The following is a 20,445-nucleotide window of genomic DNA, read 5'->3' as shown; positions in this document are numbered from 1 at the left end:
TTCATTTAGTGGGACTCACAATGATTAGCAGGAAATGTATCTCAGAAGTATTCCCAGATTTATGACGTATTTATTTGTGATCAGTGATCACCATTTGTTCTTTGTTTCATAAGTCAATTTTATGTGCTTAGTTGGTGCTGTCCAAATAATAAAAGGAGGACTGGATCAGGTCTCAGTTCTTTTCCTTCTTTGTTACACAATTTTGTTAAATGTTACATATGCAAGCATTTGTGTACAGCTCAGTTTATTCACAGAAAAATAAAGAGGTCCTTGTTATTGTATTTATAAAGCCTTAACTCTTTCTTTAATAGCTATTATCTATGTAGGAAAATATTCAAGTTTTTAAATGGTTTTTGCATCTAACAGTTTTGAATATTATTTTCCTTAACTAAGCAGTAGCTGTAGTGATAAGCAGCTATACCTGACAGTTATGTCCATTAACCAGCACCATATAACTAATAGCCTCCATGGGCTCTCACCTGTCATGTCATAAATTCCGAGTCTGTAGTTCTGCAGACAGCAGCTGACTCAGACAGGCCCATGTTTAATTGTGGGTTTTGATTTCTGCTTACAAGCCTAGTAAAAGGGCCCCATTAATATGACATTTTTGTAAAATACAGAAATGCTTAAAATACAAGGCAGACCCTTGATTTATGTGCTATATATTTCTACATTGAGGAAATCATTCAGTGAAATACACCACAAGTGCAAGGTTCAAGCCCAGCCAATAAAGCAGATTTATTTTCCCATATGTGAAATTGTAAAAACTTTAACTTAAATAAAACTAAAATCTGTTTTCCATTACATGAATGGGTTTATATCAAATCAACAAAGTTGCAAATCAGGGTGTGAGTTTTGTATCCTGTTTCAAATGTGATTATAATGACTTAGCTCAGGGTTTAAAGAAACACACACCAGCACAATAAATTTCTTTAGAGGTAAATCTAAGCCTCTCCTGTGAATATATTAAGTGAGCTGCTTAAGATTTTTCTTTTTTTGGCAGTATTGCAAGCCAACAGAAATTCAGTATGGCTGCTACAAATGTGATTGTACTACCAGTAATGTATGGTAGCTACTAAGATAAAAGCTAGCATGTACATTAAAACTGGATCATTTTTCTGTTTAATTTCCCATATTCCCTGACAGCATTTGTACATTTCTTTCTCTAAAATATTCTTGACATTTTTTTTTTTTTTTATGTAGGTCTTTTGCATCCAAACAAGTATTTTCTTTGATTGCCCTTTACTTAACATACAGGTTCAGGAAGATTTATTTTTATTGTTTTGGATTTTTTGTCACATGGTGACTAAATAGCCAGACTTGGACCATCAGATGGAGGTTGCTCCACTGGTTAGAAATCTAGGCTGCAGTGGCATGCAGTGAGCAAACCATTGGGATAGGCCCAGGAACTTGGTTTGCAGACTTCCCAAGTTTAAAGTACTAGAATTATAGGGAGAGTATATGAAAATGTTGATAAAAAGAAATTGGGAACATGCTATAGCACATAGCAATGCTCAGTAGAACTTCCAGCCTTGAGGACATGGGAGAACTGATGCATGCTCACATTTCACTTCCTTTTTCTGTATCTGTCACATTGGGTTATACAACACCAGCCCTTAAGGGAGCCAAACCTTCGATTTTAGAGATATTCCTGACTTCTGTCATAGAACTCTTCAGTGATTAATGTGAAGAGAAGTGCTTATAAAAAGGTCTCTTTTTAGTGTAACAAGACATTAACCATAGACTACATGGTCAGCAATAACCTTAGCCAATGGGTTCTGATAGAATTTATTCCCCTTAACTAGTATAATCTACCCTTTTTACTAATCTCTCTTATATTTTTGAACAAGTAAAGAGTGATTTGTAATGTCTGGATTTTATATGTGTACAATATATGGAATACATATAAAGAAATGTATTTCATATAATTTTTTTTTATAGAAGATCTTTTGAAAAAGTTCTTTGGACCATGCAAGGAAAAAATATGTATTTTGTTGTATTAGCAGATATATTAGGATTGTAACATTCTGTTTGCTTCAGCAAGGATGACGGACATTTCAGCTGAACAGCAACTGGAGGATCAGAGGTCACCCAGTTCTGCATGCCGCCCTTGACTGTTTAGTATATTCAGTTTTATAGGATGCTTCAAATGGAAATAATTAAAAAAATAGATAAAATAAAGGGTTATTCTTTCCTTTTAAAATATTTCTTAAAAAATGGTTAAGGTGTCTCCTTTGCAATATTTTCACTCACTTTATTAAGTCTTGTAGGGGCACCTCATTTCCTCACTATATACTTTACCCAGGCTATCTCTTTGGGCCATTTTTTGCTAACTGAATGCTATGGGTGGTGTTTCTATAAAAATAGGGCCATTACCTAGAAAAGATATTATTTGTTGAATCAACATGTTGAGCCACCCAAGGGCAAGTGGGATCCATCTGTTGATGCCACAAACTAACGATGCCCCCTTTCTTTAACAATGTAACTTATTGATCCAAATGTAATATTCATACATCTGATGACCTTTCCATGGCTGCCTCCTCCTGCTTCCAAGAAAATAACAGTCGGTAAGTTATGTAGCTTGCTCAAAACCAGAGAAAGCGAGAGAGGAAAAAAGAAATTCAGAAAGAATATTTTCTTATGTTATAATTCTCTGAAGGTATAAATGTCTCAAAGCTATTCTTTCAATTTATGTTTCTAATGTTAGATAAGTTAGAATGTAATTGAATCCTATTATTACACAGAATGCTGTCTGCAGGGGATGAAAGGACAAACACAAATGTGAGCAATTTTCCAATAAGTGCAGCATTTGCTGACTTTACACCATATGTTCAGTTGATAGGGAGACAGGAAGCCCCTCACAAATAGGCTCCTTTTACCTATTTTGGGCGATCTGTCTGCTTCCATGATAAATGCACCATGATAAATTTACATGCGCTGGAACACCTGTAGCATTCTTGGGTTGTTTGTATGATAAAGTAAGTGCACTAAAGCAAATGCCATTAATAGTGTCATAGGTTTACATTTCCTGTTCAACCCAAGTGACTGTTAAAAAAGGCTTACAAATATATTAATGACATGATATGAATGTGTTCCACTTCACAAATCTGCAATATGTAATTAGGCTGTGAAAGAATATTGCATGTTAGTATGGTTGTGTAATGAATTTCAGCTTTCAAACATAAGAGTACACATGTCATGTATAGCCCGACATGAGAAACAACTCTACATCAGTTTTACTAATGTAATTTTAGGAGCTTGCTTGTATTTAAAGACCTTTGCTCAGTGCTAATAAAAATACATAGAAAATCCAATATTTGTAAAAAAAGAAAGATGTTAGACTTTAGCAGCACAAGAGTTTTGTTATTTACATTATGTGTCGTATGAGTGGAATAACAGCATTCATGTGTGAAGTGTAAATGTATAAATTGTGTAACAGCATCATTTAAAATAGAGCCCCCACTTAAAATACTGTTTTAGTAAATGTGATAACCACAATTCTGGAAAATGGAGCCCCTTAAATAGTATCATAATGTCAGGGGCAAGGCTGTACTTCCTCTTTGTGAGCCATATGTGTGCATAAGCAGGGTGAGTTCAGAAAGGGAAAGAGTCAGCAAGCTGCTTTTATTGATCTTGTGTGACTATTGTAGTTGGGTATTAAATCTGTGAATGGCAAGGGTCAGATTCATAATCTGTGAATAACTTCAGGGCTTTGTGTGTGATTGCCAGAAATCCCAATTAGGATGCTCTCTAGTAAAACTGAAGCAGAGCCTCAGAAATGAATGTAGAACATACTATTTCATATTTAATTATTGGATTGTTTTCTTACTTATGCAGTTAACATACTTTTTATAAAATAAAATAAAACTAGAAACCTTGAAACAACATCTACTGATTTAATGAAGGTATTCAATATTCATAGAAAGTTTATTTTTTTTCTATACATTAGCAGTTAGCAAAATTGCAATTTATTTGCAACTACATATAAGCAGTAGCAGCAAGAATAAATAATCCCATGGTTTAAAGAAGTATTAATATTTAAACAAAAATGGTAATTATCAACACATTGTCAAAAAAGCACTGGGGATAATCAGGTTAATACTGTCCTTCCATTAAAATATCATTGCCATCAAGCATATACTCCCAGGACACCTTCAGACTCATATGTGTTTGGCTGTGTAGTTTTGATATAAAAACCTATTCATTCTATCTCATTTTTGATGATGAAAACCAGAGTAACACATACTGGTAGAGAGTCCCTAGTTAGTATCTGTCTGAGATTCGCCATTCTGTAATATTATTCTTGAGCTTCATCCCTAAAGGGGGTTGTGTGTCCATAGAGGCCAAAATGCTATTGATTTGAACCACTAATTGTTGTTCGCTTGCTATTCTGTCGCGCCTGGGGATCCATATCAACTCTTAAAAACAAACAGTGATGAAAAATGCATTATAGAATTTGAAGTGTTGCTTTGCTTAAAATTTAAGCCTTTCCCTTTTTGTGATGCATCAACCAATGTGACAAGATAAGATTAATAGAGTCTATATAGCAGGAAAACATATATTTTAGAAGCAGATGTAATTTTCTTATGAATGTCTGATTTACTGTATACTTGTAACTATAAATTAATTTATTATAATTAATCTAAAAAATGTTTAGTTTCAAGATAAATAAATATGTTTGATGTCTGCATTATTAGTACATTCAATCTTAGGTTTTATAATAAGGCCTAGCTAAGGAAGGAGAAGCATAAGAAAAATGACTTTTTCCATAGCATAATAATGATTTCTTACGCAAGATCAAAACTGGATGACAAAGAGCTTATCTCTTTACAGATTTGTTGTCCATGGGAAAAGCAAGAATGAAATCTGAAGATACATTTTTCTTAGTTAACTCAATCTGTTTCACTGTGTCAGAAATGTATAAATATCAGTGAAAGTTACAAACAGGATTGCAATATATGATCAAACCTTTCATTAATATTTGCAATTTCTAAATTCTATGATAATGTATTTTTCATTGTGTTGATTCACTATAAAGAAAATTGGTAGCGCAAGATACAAGAAAGAAACCCAAAAAAGGTCAAGTCAACATTTCTGAAATTCAATTAAGCAGGAAGACATAAAACCAGACAAGTGACATGCTGACACAGTATTAGCTTCCAGAGAGATGATGCGTTTTTCCTAGGGCATGAATTGATTCTTTGCACAAATGCAAAATATCAGTGGGAATATTTCAGATACCTCTAAATAAATAACTGCAGTCTTCAGAGTTAGCAGATACAAGCCCTGTGTAGCTTTTTAAACAAACAGCACCAACTGGTATTAAATTAGAACCTTATTTATGGATTAGATTAGCTCTTTTAACATAAATACAGTAAATACCTGTTGATTAATGCAAAAAAAAAAAAAAAAAAAGAATATCCATTAAAAAATGTTTTATGCTTATAACACTCATTAACACTTGTAAATATTTCTGAGTTAATTGGCTGGTTAACCTCCTTTGCTCAAGGAAAAGTTTTTTAGACAACTAATCTTAAAGGGAAGAAATTACCACATTTTTTACATAAGCTCATTCAGTTGGGCTTAAGTAAAAAAGATGGATAAATAAATCTAAACTGCCAGAAATAAATATCTATTTTCTTACATCTTATATATATATCTCAAGTTTTGGCTATCTGTATTCAGAATAGTAGGCCTGTTGTTTGAGGAGTTTGTGTACACAGATATACATACAAGAAAAAACACTGAGCTGTGTGAAGAAAGTTCCCATAATGCCTCACTCCTGCACAGACACCCTGACCAAGTGAACATGCTCAGTTAGTAAGAATAGGATTGGCTCAGATCCACATTCCTAAGGGGGGAGTGAGTTCTTAGCATTCTTGAGGGAGGGGGGAGCAGGAAAGAGCAGAGAACAGAAAGCTGCATGTCTCTGGCACAGGAATTACAGACACAATAAATCTTTTTTTCACTGCAGCGTTTCTGTGAGTGCTTATGGCTGTATTCTGATAAAGCTTACTGAGTTTTTACCTTTCTTTCTCCTTTAAGAGGAAACCATGATAGTAAAAAAGGTAAAGTTGTGCTCACCATTAAATTTTAAACCATTAGTGCAACGAGGCTGTGGCTACAAAATTCATACAAAGACAAGAGGTCCTCTGCACTCACTATAGGACATTTTGTGCATTAATCTATACCCATTATATATAAGTCAAAAGGTCCTCTGCACTCAGTATATATAGGTACATGTTGTGCATTACTCTATACCCATTATATATATTGATAATGGGTGAGTGCAGAAACCATGATAGTCTATCTTTGACTAAAAGAGACCATATTCCCATCCCACTTCTCAACAGAACATGGTTTCCATAGTCCATAGAAAAAAAGAGGCAAAAGTAAAAGAGAAAGTTACTTGAAAAATTACAGAAACATAGGTAGTGTGCTCTACAAGAATCTGATGCCTTTATCAGTTTTATTAGGTACCATGCTGTTATTGCGCAAATATATAATGATTTTGTATTTGCTTAAAATTCTATGACTTTGAGGTCTTCTACAACTACCCTGTTTTCCCGAAAATAGGACATCCTCCGAAAGTAAGGCGCCCCCCCCCCGATTTTTCACCCCCTCGGAAAATAAGGCACCCCCCGAAAATAAGACACCCACCCAAACGATGGAATAAATGTGTACTGTATTCTTCTTCATGGAAAAATAAGACATCCCCTGAAAATAAGTCCTAGTGCATATTTTGGAGCTTAAAAAAATATAAGACAGTGTCTTATTTTCGGGGAAACACGGTATTTATCTTTTCAGTTGCATGACAGTTGTCATGGATACAGAAGTGTTATTGTGTCTGAATAGTAGCAGTCATTTTCATTTGTATATAGGGTAGACTTTCTGTAAATCCTATTTGCTGTATTTTATTATAGAATATATCTGTATGTAAAGCACATTTTTCATTTTTTTAAAGAAAACCTTTGACATAAGAAATAAAGGAAATATATAATTTGGAAGAATAAAAGGTGGCTGGTATTAGATCTGATGCTTGCCAGTTCCATGATAATTACACCACACCAAAAATGATGATCTAAAATAATGCCAATTAAATAAAAGCTTGAGGCTTAGCCATCGATGAGTAATTTTATATGCAGAAAGGCATTTAAGTGTGCTTCTGGATTTTGGCATGCTAAAGGAAACCTTATTTAATCGGAAATACTATTTGATTTCTCTATTATGAATAATTAATACTTTTCAGTACACTCTGATATCTGATTTCTTAATCATGTTGAAAAAATGTGTATTGGTGTTCAGACTGATTAGAAAGGCATAGGAGTAATAAATAACTTTATAGATGCACTACTGAGAAGGTGCAGCATGCTGAAGACACTGCCATTTGTTTAACTGAACAGCTATATGCAGCTTATCTACTCCAAGGTGACAAAGCTGAATTTGAATAATTCAATATATTAATGAAAAATTATGTTGTTATGGCAACTGATGATGGCAGAGTCCCCTTTTGTGGCCTAGCTTTTGGTCTGGCTTCATCTTAGCTTATAATGGGCTTAGGCAGAAAAGTTGCATAAACACTATTTGAATTTCCAAACTGTGATGTGTGGTATAAACCATTTCTCAACCCCTCTCAGACTCACATTATAATTGAACCCCTTCCTCACTTGTATAGATTCTGGGACTTGAAGTCCCTTTGATTTCCAGAGAATCTGTCCACCACCCACAATGGAAATCAGAGGGACAAGTGCCAGAATCCATCACTTAACAATGAAACAAGGTGAGTGTTTATCAGTATAGCAATATATCAGTATGTGAAATTGAGATTCTATTGACATCTGACTTGTTTGGTATGGTTTCAGGTGAAATTATGAAAACATGTGGTACTTGTTTCTTTAATGAGCCTGTTTCAAACTAAGTTTGTGCAGGTTTTACAGCAGTAAATTAGCTAATTAATGTTAAATGTAGTAAAGAGCATGTTGCCTGTAATAATTAAGATTTCTGGAGCTGGCATTTCATTGACTAGTACCCATGGGGCCTAATTATATAGCTTAATGGCCGTTATACTTGACTGTGCATACTTTGAACACCAAGGGGGGCATTTACTAACAGTCGAATTTTTTTTTTCACAATTGTGTTTTCTTGAGCTAAAACTCGAATTGTTTGTGTAAAAAAAACTTTATTAAGCGTAAGAACCATGAAAAACACTTATACAAAACTTCAACTTCACTTCTAAAGCTGTCAAGGTCATGTAGAAGTCAGTGAAAGTTGACCTAGGCAAATTTTAACAATCTTTATTTAATTTGTGCTTTAAAGGTTTTCTGGGATTTGTACATGAAGATTTGCAGAAAAATTTAAAAACACAAGAAATTAGTGTTTTGTGTTCTTTACATTTTTGTTCCACATTTTCATTTATTCATGCCCAGATATTCGTGGTTTTAGGGGAAATGAGTTTTGGCGTGGTTTCTAAAACCACAAAAATCAGAATTTTAATAAATTTGCCCCCAAGTATCCACACACTTTGCCAAATACTATGAGGTCACCAAACAAATGGATCTTTCCTTTGATATATCCACTTATGGTGGGTGATATTGTTGTAATCAAATCTTCTGGGCCTAGGGCCAAACAATCGCATTACAATGAAGGAGATAGGAGCCATTGGAGTGAGGACCACATCAGTGAGCCAATGCGGTCCTTGAGCCAACGGGAAAAATCAAACCTACTCGATTGTCATCTGCCTGATTTTTGACATATAGGTCGGGCAGGTTCCCATACACAGCAGATAAATTGGTCTAAAATAAAAAAATTTGTCAAGATGACATTGTTCTGAAAAGCTGGACAGATCATCTGGGGTTCTTTAGGGTTAGGCAGTATGCATAAATGTGTGTGATCAGCCAACATGACTTTCATTTCTTAGAGGTCAACATGAATTATTTGAGAGTTCCACTTAATGAGCAGTGGTCAGCCAAAATTTGCTGGTGCTTTTGCATAATATATTGGTTCTTAAAGCTCCAGGCATAGCACATGGAAATTTACAATTGCTGCCATCAGTCTTTTGGAAAATGTAGATATGTTTTATGCTTGAAATGTTATGTTAGTAATTGGTTAGTAAAGTTTGTTACTGCGTCTAAAATACGCCATAAGTAAATTAATTTCCCGATTAAAATAACTCAGAGAAATAGACTGAAAAGAGAAAGGACACATATTGCATGAGGTTTGTGGATTTTGTTTTAGTTTTTAATGTATTCTTATAGCTATCTTTCTTTGCCCTGTATATATACTGTACATGAACTGTATGTAAGTATATTTCTTAGAACTGTTATAGCTACAAAGAAAATTTAAGAGAAATACTTACATTATTCTTATTTTTTTGCTTATATTACAGCGTTCTGTTTATGGTTACTAAATACGCTGTTTTTATGGTTTAAAATATGCTCAATGTCAGTAACACTTTATGAAACTCTCCTTAATGCTCATTAGGGACCGATAACCCACTTGCTATTAAGGTACCATCTGTACTAAATTTAACAGAATGCATCTTGGCACAGAAAAATTAGAACTCATAATTATTATGGATCCTTTACCGAGTTAGGATTGAAAGTGTAATTACGATTCTACTTCTGAGTGGTGATTGTATTGAAATGTAGAAAAAATATATTTGTCTCACTTAAAGCTGAAAACATTACAACTATTGACTGTTATCAAAACAGCCAATAGTTGTAATGGCTGAACAAGAGATGCCTGCAATCCATGGCAATGATAGCAAAACAAATTTGTTAGCCCATTTTTTCTGTATCTTTTCAAGCACTAATTAAACATTGCCTGTGGTGTTTGTTGAAACTCATTGCTGTGCCCTAGACAAGCTGTTTTTTTGTGTGCTGTACTGTAACTGTTTAGAGCTTATACCATTTTATACTTGAGACCAGCTATGGACAGATGTTATGGAAGTATATGTTAATTTAGATAACTTATCAATTCTGACTACCTACTGTATGAGTACTGCAGTTATATATTTCTATATATTTTTCTATATATTTTAAAAAAAAAATGCATTTTCTCTGTTAGCATCTAGAGTAAGCTAACGAAATCTGGACCTTATACTGAGAATATGTTTTATAATAATTTTATTTCATGTGATTTTATTTATTTAAACATTTATATTTGCACATTATAAATAATTTAGAATAATTATAAATCCCTTTTCTAAATCCAGAGTTGATATGCTTATGTTCTTGGCTTCAGCTAGGTATTTCTTACCTAGGGTGCTATAGCTGTTGTCATTATTTGGTTTTGTCCATGTGTACACACAAAATCGGTAAGTCCTTTAGTGCAGCATACAGTTTATGAGAACAAAAGCTGGGAAGCACCAATTAAGCAAATGGTTTATGGCCCAGGAATATAGAGGGCCTCAGTAAAGAAAAGTTCCAATATTTATGTCTAAAACAGGTCATCATGTTGCCTTAAAACATTTTAAACATTAAAAAGGCTATCCAAGTAAAACCATAAATCCTTTTATTTTCTCACTTAACATAAAAAATGAAGCTCTGTTTGTTATATTTCTAAAACATCTCCACATGGATTAAAGATGAACTATTTACTCTAAACATGGGTTAAAGGGATAAAGAAATTTTTTTTTGTAGTGGAAATATATTTAAGCTTAGGCAAAACATGCCCATGAGCCAGATACTTTATGTATTGCAAACCTTATGCGTTGCAGAATTTAAGGCACAGAGCTTTTACACTAGGGGGGATCCAGTCTGTTTAGCTCTGTATGAAGCACCATCAGCGTCAAACATCAGGTCAATGACAGACTTTGAGTTGTCACTCCTTTTTTGCATGTAATTTCAATTAGAATCTTTCATAAATTGGCACAAGTCCTGTGTTCATTAGCTGAAAGGGTCATAATGCTTTAGCTGGACAGATGTGCAATGTCCAGCAACGTTGGTGTGCTTTGTATCTGATTCAGAATAAGATTGACCTACAGCATGCCAGATGTCCCTTGGCCAGTGGACATGCATAATGACTACTTCACATATGCTGTTGTGCAACACTTTAGCCAATGATAATGATTGCACTGTGTCAGAGAAATACAGATATTTTTAAAGAAAACAAGTTTTAACTGTCTCACGATTTAATTCTGATATTTTTGAAAGATTCCTAGAGTTTTTAGTGGCCAAGTGATCAGTTCCACAGATGTTTTTATTGGGGCATTTCTTATACAATACATATAAAAGTGTATTTATTGCTAATAAAAAAACGTCATTAGATTACTTATCTATTTACTTTTAAGAAAACAAGATAGATTTATTTTCAAGAATAATTATGGTCACCACCCTCGTTTATATATACATGCACAAGTATATAAATAAGCAATGACCACCAGAAGGAGGAAGGAATCGGTGGGCATTAACGTTGCAGGCAGGGTGGTGCCATTGACAACGTTTGATCCCCCACCTGACCCTTGACCTGCTAGGAAACTGCTGTGCTGGCCCAAACCTGCTTGACACACAGGTCCCCTGGGTTTAGGGTTGGCCCACGCAACACTATGCCATAGTTCTTGGGGTTTCTTATAGTGTAAAACAAGCCATGCTTTGTGCCTTCACCCACATGCCTGCCCCCACTTTGCTGGTACCAGTTGCACCTGCCATTTCACAGTTTCCTGCCTGGTTCATTGAATTACTAGTCTTTATGGAGCAACGGGCATAGTGTACAAAAAAAGATACCCACTTGTACCAATCATTTACTCTGTATACACTTTGTTCACTATCTGTATATGAGTCCTATTTATTTGAAATAAAAAAGCAAGATAAAGTGTGCATACATATATATATATATATATATATATATAATGATACGTGAATAATGATTGTTTCTCTGTGAATGTAATATTCAATTTATTTAAGATGACAGAAATTTATCTGTAATAAAAATGTTCTTGCCTCTGACTTTTTAGACTTCAGGCTAATAGGGATCATTTTTCATCTTCATGGCTTTAGATATTCTTATGACTTATACTTATCTTACGACTTATCTTATATTGTTTGATGAATGATCTAGTGGAATACAATCTCACTAGTTGTGTATTTAAAGATTATTGTGTAAAATCCTGTCAGACTATGTGGCTCAGATTACTACCTGACAGTGATCCATCAGTTTGAATGAATGTCTGTTTTAGTAAGATGGCATAATTGCTCTCAAAATAGTAATTACATTATTATACTCCTTTATATAAACAAACAACATGTCACTATATAATAATCTCTCTCTTCTATTGACTTAGCTGTTTAACACTGATATGTTTCTTCTTAATCCACCATGCTAAATTAGGATACACACATATATCTGTCTCCTTCTTACCAGGAGCATTTCCTACTAAGCCTAAATGCTTCAAGTGCAGTTTTGTAACAATAGAAGAATCAAACCCTGTTGTCATGGGGGGACTCAGAATGCAGGCTCTGCTTCCTCTAATGTTGCATTTAAATCTCTGCTCATGGGTCTAGTGGACACATCAGGGCGGCAGACACGTCAGAGTGCAGGGAGAGGGGGGAGGTGGGATGGGGGCTGGGTGGGTGCGTTACTCTGATTTTTTGCAGGGGGGCCCGGTGCAGAGTCATTACACCACTGTTCAAGTGGTGTACTTATCCCAAAACATTTTAAGGTATTGCCTTTGAAATAATTTCATCTTTGAAGATATTCTATATCCCTTAACAACTATTCCAACAACTTTCAAAACCCCTTTTGAGCTCTCTTCTTTTAAATGGGGTCTGTTATGCATAGATAAAGCTTCCACCATTGTTCCAGGCTAGAATATTTTTCTTTCTTATAAAGTCCCAGCTACCATGTGAATTCAACATGCCCATTAGCGATATAACACTATCTTGGCTGTAAAACTAGGCCGATGATTGAATGTTCAGCAGACAAGAGAATAGCTACATTTGATGGTTCCTTGCTGCCTTCAAATTTTCTGTTTTCCAAAGCTGTCAAACTCTTAAATTAAAATAATCTGTCTTATCTAGAATAGAAATGAGCTGCTCATGAAATGGGCATGGATTCATAGTTAGTTGACACATCAAATGTATCAAGCAAATAGAAAGTATGAAGGTGACCTGTAAGCAAAACAGTAAATGATAACTCCATAATAATTTATTGAACTTGTCTCTTTCAGTATTAAGAGATGATTTTCGTCAGGCACCCAATGATGTGGTAGTAGCAGCAGGAGAACCAGCAGTCATGGAATGCATTCCACCCAGAGGTCATCCTGAACCCACTATTTCCTGGAAAAAGGATAACATGCGCATAAGTGATAAAGATGAACGCATCACAGTAAGTAGGCTGCAGAGAGCTAAAATTATTTAACCTTAAAGTGGACCTGTTACCCAGATATAAAAAGCTGTACAGTAAAAGTCCTTTTCAAATTAAACATGAAGCCCAAATTCATTTTTATATTAACACATCCATACCCATTATAAAGGCATTTAAAAATCCCAGCTGTCAATCATATATTGCTTGCCCCGCCTTTATGCCTTACGCATAGAGGCGGGGCAGACAATAACTTTAGCTTTCCATTCAGCACTACCTAGATGTCACTGCACATCTCACTTCTCCCCTCCCTCCTCCTCATCTAACTGTGTAGCCAGTGCATGGGCCTGGGCATCTGGTCCCCCAGTCAGTCACATAAACAAGATTTTGGCATGATACAAAGCTTGCTTTCATAACAGTGTCCACAAAATGGTGCCTGCCTACTTGCTTTGATTGAGTAATTCCAAGACGGAAGGAAACAACATTTATTTTATTTATATAGAGTAAGTAAAGTTTATTTTGCTCAACTAACAATATAGAAAATAATTTGGAGTTATTTCTTAGGGTGACAGGCCCCCTTTAATACATTACCAATAGAGAATGAATACCACATTCTAGTTATCACATTCTAGTTGCAAGATTAATCCCTGCATCATGGAAGTCCATTGTGCCATACCAAGTAATTAACAGAGATCATCAAATAAAAATATAATGTTTTTTATAAATAAATACAAATTTTCCAAAGTACAGACTATGAATATATATGAAAATGCTGTTAAGCCATTATCTTTTCCTGGTGTTACCACTCTTTTATGCTCCTACCACATGTGCTACCTTGAGATAATTAACCTGTAAGGTATAAAAGTACTCATATGAGTGTAAAAGTAGCACTCGCTTCTATGGGTGTCCTCATTTCATATTGAGCTTTTCTTCAACACCAGTTATTTATGTTGAATTTATATGCATGCTGTAGGTGGGCCCCACACTAAAATATTATTATTTTTTTTTTTGCAATTATAACTTATAATTTCACAGTATCAGGCTGTTAGGCTTTTGAAATTCTGGCCGTTTTGAGAATAGTACAATTGACAATAGACAACTGCTCTGATTATTGTGATAAACACAGACAGTTATTAATTTAAATACGGATGCCTAACTTTATGATGTTTATCAAAGACTTGTCTGAGCATTTTTCCCAGGGAGAAGTTGCTGTGAAAAAATTCAAGAACGCTTCACATGTACCTGTACAGTTCATAATTATAACTGAAGCACAATTTGTCACTTATGAATTGGAAGGAATACATTTATTGTAGCTCCATGTGTCACTCTAGTCCTTTACATAAGAAAAACAATGCAAAAGGGGTATACAGATAATTACAGGTACAAACTAGATACTTATCCTAAATATAAGGAATGACCAAAGTGTAAACCATTTGCTGTTTTTCCTTATTTTAAATCCAAGGACTGTATGTTTTTAGTAATGGCTATTGTATTTGCAACTTGTTGATACTGAGATGTTTCTAAATCTGTTTCAGAAATGTTTCTTAACTCATTTCTTGTACCATATGTTAGATTCGAGGTGGGAAACTAATGATTTCCAATACGAGAAAGAGCGATGCAGGCATGTACATCTGTGTGGCTACAAACATGGTGGGAGAACGAGATAGCGAACCTGCTCAGCTTGTGGTCTTTGGTATGTATAAGTCAAAACATCAATGTCAAAATAATTATACCTAGGATTTCTAGTAGTAGCTTTTGTAAATTGCTTTAATTTCTCTTTGTACCATTGACAGAACGCCCCACATTTATTAGAAGGCCCATAAACCAAGTTGTTCTAGCAGATGATATGGTGGATTTTAACTGTGAAGTTCAGGGTGATCCTGTACCTACTGCTCGCTGGCGTAAGGAAGAAGGAGAACTACCACGGGGCCGGTAAGTCAACAAGGGGAAGCAGATATTTAGCATATAGTCTCTTCCATCAAATGTCAGCACTATGCAACATGCTTGTGTTGCTGTAAAAGCTAATCTAAATTCTGTATTATAAGGTATGAAATCCTTAATGATAATACATTGCGGATCTCTCGGGTGAGTGCTGAGGATGAAGGAACTTACACTTGTATCACTGAAAATAGTGTTGGAAAATCAGAGGCTTCAGGATCTCTTGGCGTTCATGGTAAGATTCTTATTTATCTAGTTCTTATTTATACATCATGATTGATTAGAAGTATAACAATGTTGCCTAAATATTCATCTATGAGGATATTTTTACAAGAAAATGTATTATTACACAATTGCAAAATCAGCATTGTTTATATTTTAAATCTGTCACAGACTTTTTGTGAACGAGGATGGTAAAAAGGTGTAAATGTCAATGTTTTATCCATTTATCCGTTTTCTCATACTGCACGTAAGTCTACTAATTATATGCAGGGAATTTTTCAGGCTCGGCAAGTCCCTTTCCCATAGAGCTTTAAATATAAGATTTGTGCCTGGGGCATAGGAAGATTAGGTGACAGAGGAATCAGTACTATAAAGCTTTACCACTAAGTCACTCCTTGCCAGTATATATGAAGAAATCATTGATGTCATTCTAATGTACTTTTAGAGTTGAGGGGGATTTTATAGTATGACAGAGTTGTAGAGGTGTCAGGCTCATGTGTCTAAAGGGTTTTGCTACTACATTTTTGTTGACCATTGCAAATCATTTTTTTTAAGCATTTCAGTGATTTTTGATTTTTACATTTATTTGCAAAGCCTGGTTTGCTAACCAGCAATGCAGAATGAAGGGTGCACTGTGGAGTTTATATCAGGAGTGGGGTGTAGCATTTTGCAATTGCTAATTATTCATCCTCTTTTCTTATTAATGTATGAACAGTGGTTTACATAAATATTGTATTGATTACATTGATTACATTATAAGAAATGTTATAGATTCAGAATGTGCTTTGTTTGTTGGATAAAAGGATAAATTGTCAGTTAAGTGTAAGGGAACAGCAATTCAGAGGACATGCCTTTCTCTATATACACAATTATATACTGTATGTTTGGGAGCTACATTGCATGTGACTGTTTAGGAAAAAATGAATGTAATAGCTACCAGAGAAGGAGGCATTCATTCATTTCTCATCTAACTGGCATCACGATTTTTGTCATAGAGTTTAAGCAGATGTAACTTGAACCATAAACATATATTAATTTAATAGTTTTTTGTTTGCTCTCATATTGTCATTAAATGCATTAACAGCAATGTTCATTCAGTCAGACTCATTTCATGCTTTTTCTGTTTTATTTTTATTTTTCTCGTTGTTCCAGTTGGCCCATTTTGTAAGTATCCATTTCATCTCATTACATGCATGCTGGCTGTTATGGATGCAGGCTTCAGGAAGCATTGTCTGGTGCATGTTCTTTTAAAAGTGCCATTCCCCTGAAAATGTGTGTATAAGGCAAAAAACCAAGCCAGTTGACTTGTTCAGTTGGTTAGTAACCTTAAAGGAAATTTATATTACATTTCATCGATTTACTTTTAAGAAAACAAGATAGATTTATTTTCAAGAATAATTATGGTCAAACGTTTTTTATGGTACTATGAATTCCCTACTCTGTACATGTGACCATGAAGTGAAGTGAGATTTTATATCTACATATATAATGATATTAACTGGCTGTGAGAGGCACCTACATTCATGCAGGATTTTCTGAATCCTCTTTAAAATTATACTAAGCTTTGTCATTTTTTTGAAAGTCATCAAGTTCCTTCAGGCTCTATGCAAGTTCCCTCCTACCTATGCTGGTGACATGGGTAGAGCCTATTTGTGGGTTTGATGCTTGAGATGTTGCTGTGCTCAGTCTGCTTCATTGCTGTTAGAAGTAGCCCCCCCCCCCCCTTCTCCCTAGATTTTTGTACAGTGAAGTTCTCCAGAGCTGGTAATAGGCTGTCCTTGATTTTTCTAAGCATGAATGTCACCTAAATACTAGTCTAAGGCTGGCATAATTGATGCCAATATTGTTGTATGTTTGCTCAAGTTGGGCATGCATGCTTTTTGCCAGATTGTATTGATCTAAGAGATCTGCATATGTTCATACGGATCAGGCAGACAAATTGGGAAAAATGCAGCCTCTTTAAACTTCATGAAAAATCAATGTAGAATTTAAAAGGGATTAATAATTCTAGCTTATATTGGTTCTAGTACTACTAAATTGTACCTTTATGTATGCAAATAATGCACACAGCCTAAAATTCCATTTTATTTTTTGTTTGCCATTGAAATTACCTCCTGATTAACAATATAATTTATACAGTTTCAGTGGGAATTGCACCAGTGTTCTTTATTTCCTTCTCAATCGTCATTGGGAGACAATCCTTATACGCTTCAGATTTTTTTCAAAGACTGAAGCCCAAACTCTGCTGCCTTATCTGAGGTTCTAACTAGAGCTGAACTTAATTTATCATGGGCTTATATGTGATCTAGAGCTGTTCCTCAATGGTACCTCCTAAAATCTGTATTTGGCAACCACTTTGCTGTAACAAAACTAGAACCCAGACATGCACCTATTTCCAAACTATATACAGATAGGAAGCATTAGTCTCAGGAATAGACATAAGTGTATCTGAGAATTGTCTCCTACAATAGATTTAACTTTCTTATACTTTTTCTTACTTGTTACTCAATTTAATTGAAAAGAATAGTTCCAATCTAAATGTTCAATAAAAGCAGATGTTATTAGCAGTACTGTTGCAGATATATGTACCACTCTGGTGCAACTCTATGATGCTAAGTAACAATAGTAATGAAAGGTAAAAAAAAAAAAAAGGATGTCTAGGCAGTGAAAGGGTTAAATTGTTAATACGTTTATCTCAGTGGGAATTTCTAACAGCTGTGCTTCGGTTCTAAGATCATATTCACCCACGGTTTATTTTGTCATACTTAAACCAGACAGCTAATGCAAGTCAATTTCCTGCCTTTATGCAACCAGCATTTCTTATCAGCTGCTTCTGTGCAGGAATAAATGCTGCCCCAATCTTATGTCTTGGGTCACATTCACATCTTCTCAGCTGTTTTGTCTGAAGTGGTGAAAAGCCGAAAGGGTTATACCCTCAAACAAATTTACTGATACCTGAGTATCCTTAATCTGGCAATCTGACTTGTTATACTTACACATTATGGCTCCTTTAATGCTCTTTGAAGCAAGATGCTTGTGTGTTACAAAGAGCATGGTTCATAGCAATAAATAACTTACAAAAGTCCATAAGTTTTTATTATATAGCCAAAAAGAAGAGAGTAACCTGTGCAGTACAGGGATACAGAAAAAAAATACAGCCTACTGGAGTTTATGTTTCAGCTTAAAGAAATAGGAACGGAAGTCAAAAGTAGATTTTTATTTCTGTTGATTTTGCCTTAAATAGACCATAAAGCATGAAGGAGCAGCATTCTGGCTGCATAAACATTTCTTTTTTTTTAAGTGTTTGCCTTTTTTACATGAGAAAGATACCTGCCATATTTGTTGTTTTAGCTGAGTCAAGGAATTTGATAGTCTTCATTCAGTTATGAATGCATATATGCTAAGAATGGCTCCTCATTGAACACAGCAAGCTTTAAGTTTATGCTTTATTGTCTAATTAAGGTAAACACTTAAATAAAGTTCAGTTATTAAAGATAGACATATGTCTGTGGACAGGTCCATTCTGTTTCATTTTCTTTATGGCTTGCTTTTTCTTGTCTATTTGATCAACCTCAGACCTACTACTTATTTCAAGGTACTGACTCTCTAAAATGTAGCATGGAAATTTAACAATAAAAAAACTCTGCTAAAAGCCCTTGTTTAATAAATGATACATGTGTATATACCCAGAGTCCAACAGTGTAGAATACTTGTTGTCACTTCCATTAATACAACTCACATCCAGTATTTAGTCAAAAGCTTCCCCTCTATTAGTAGGAAAATATATACACTTAAATATCAGACTGCAAATGTATGGGTGCCTTTCTAACATGTTTGCTGGTTTTTACACAGTCGTCTTTAAAATATTCTTTAAATTAAGCTGCACATAATTTTAAAGCTAGTTTTCTGTTATGCTTAAAAAAGCAATTATGGTATAAGTTAATGACTTGCTGCATGTCTAACCCAACACTATGAAATTCAATAACAATTAAACATTTCCCTTTCCAGTTGGCTTATTTGAGCATTCATCAATCCATGTATGGATTAATCCATATGTTCATTAAAGAGGAATCTGCTATCATCAGCATTAGAAGTAGCAGATCTGAATCAGTCAATTAGTATCTGCTTTCACAGAAATACTTTAAAGACCTTATATATAGTGTTTTTTATAGCATTGCAGCTTGTCATAAGACATGAAACAGCAATAGTATTTCTTCCCTTTCTTACCACCATTCAGATTTCTCTCTTCATGCATAATATCATTCCATCATTTATTTTCTTCTATCATCTCTTTTCCTCATTATATAACTTTTTGAGCTGTCTACCTATAATGCTGACCTTCAGCTATCTTTTTCTTGATAACTATTATGTCACACCTTATTTTCCCCTAAAATTATCCATCTCTATTTTTGTTTTTGCCTATCTCTGATAGTATTGTGTATTTCAAGCCTATATTTCTCAACTAATGTTTTTACTTTTGAGTAGCGTGTCTACCAGAGACACCCCTTCCTACAGAGCACCTGCTTTTCTGTTATATTTAAATTTATAAAAACAGATGGTACTTTAGTCATTTGCTTGTTTCCTATGCATTCTGCCTAATTTTAATCTTTGTTTTCCATGAATCAATAATTTCCAGTTCCTCCACAACTGGTCACCCGACCACGAGACCAAATAGTAGTTCAAGGACGTACTGTTACATTCCAGTGTGAAACCAAAGGGAATCCACCACCAGCTGTATTTTGGCAGAAAGAAGGAAGTCAGGTAATTGTGGTTGATTTAATCGAAAAGTTAGAAGAAAGAAAAACAAACATAACTGCATTAATTAGCGACAAGTTTGCTTTATGATTTAAAGACATCTAAGGAGGCATTTACTAACTCACAACTTTTTCGGGCCAGGGTCTTTGATACCAAAAAATTTGCAAACCCAGAAAAAGTTGCGGAAAAAAAATCTCAACTTTTGTGAGAATTATTATGCGGTTCTTCAGC

At 34.6% G+C, this 20,445-nt stretch overlaps 1 protein-coding gene across 3 annotated transcripts in view; it reads left to right on the top strand.

Moving 5' to 3' along the window:
* The window catches only part of robo3 (roundabout guidance receptor 3), a 226,531-nt gene that overhangs the window by 167,902 nt on the left and 38,184 nt on the right, over positions 1–20,445 (top strand). For 2 of the 3 annotated variants that reach the window (XM_002937521.4, XM_012966982.3), the window contains exons 3-8: positions 13,166–13,323; positions 14,872–14,992; positions 15,093–15,231; positions 15,345–15,472; positions 16,612–16,623; positions 20,096–20,220. In XM_002937521.4, coding sequence (XP_002937567.3) covers positions 13,166–13,323; positions 14,872–14,992; positions 15,093–15,231; positions 15,345–15,472; positions 16,612–16,623; positions 20,096–20,220 — 683 coding nt within the window. The remainder of the gene's footprint in view (positions 1–13,165; positions 13,324–14,871; positions 14,993–15,092; positions 15,232–15,344; positions 15,473–16,611; positions 16,624–20,095; positions 20,221–20,445) is intronic. The other variant, XM_012966981.2, reaches the window with a different exon arrangement.

Source organism: Xenopus tropicalis, chromosome 7 (assembly GCF_000004195.4).
Source record: "Xenopus tropicalis strain Nigerian chromosome 7, UCB_Xtro_10.0, whole genome shotgun sequence".
NCBI classification, from domain to species: Eukaryota; Metazoa; Chordata; class Amphibia; order Anura; family Pipidae; genus Xenopus; species Xenopus tropicalis.
The sequence above is the reverse complement of the archived record's forward strand: the minus strand, read 5'-3'. Positions and strand labels throughout refer to the sequence as shown.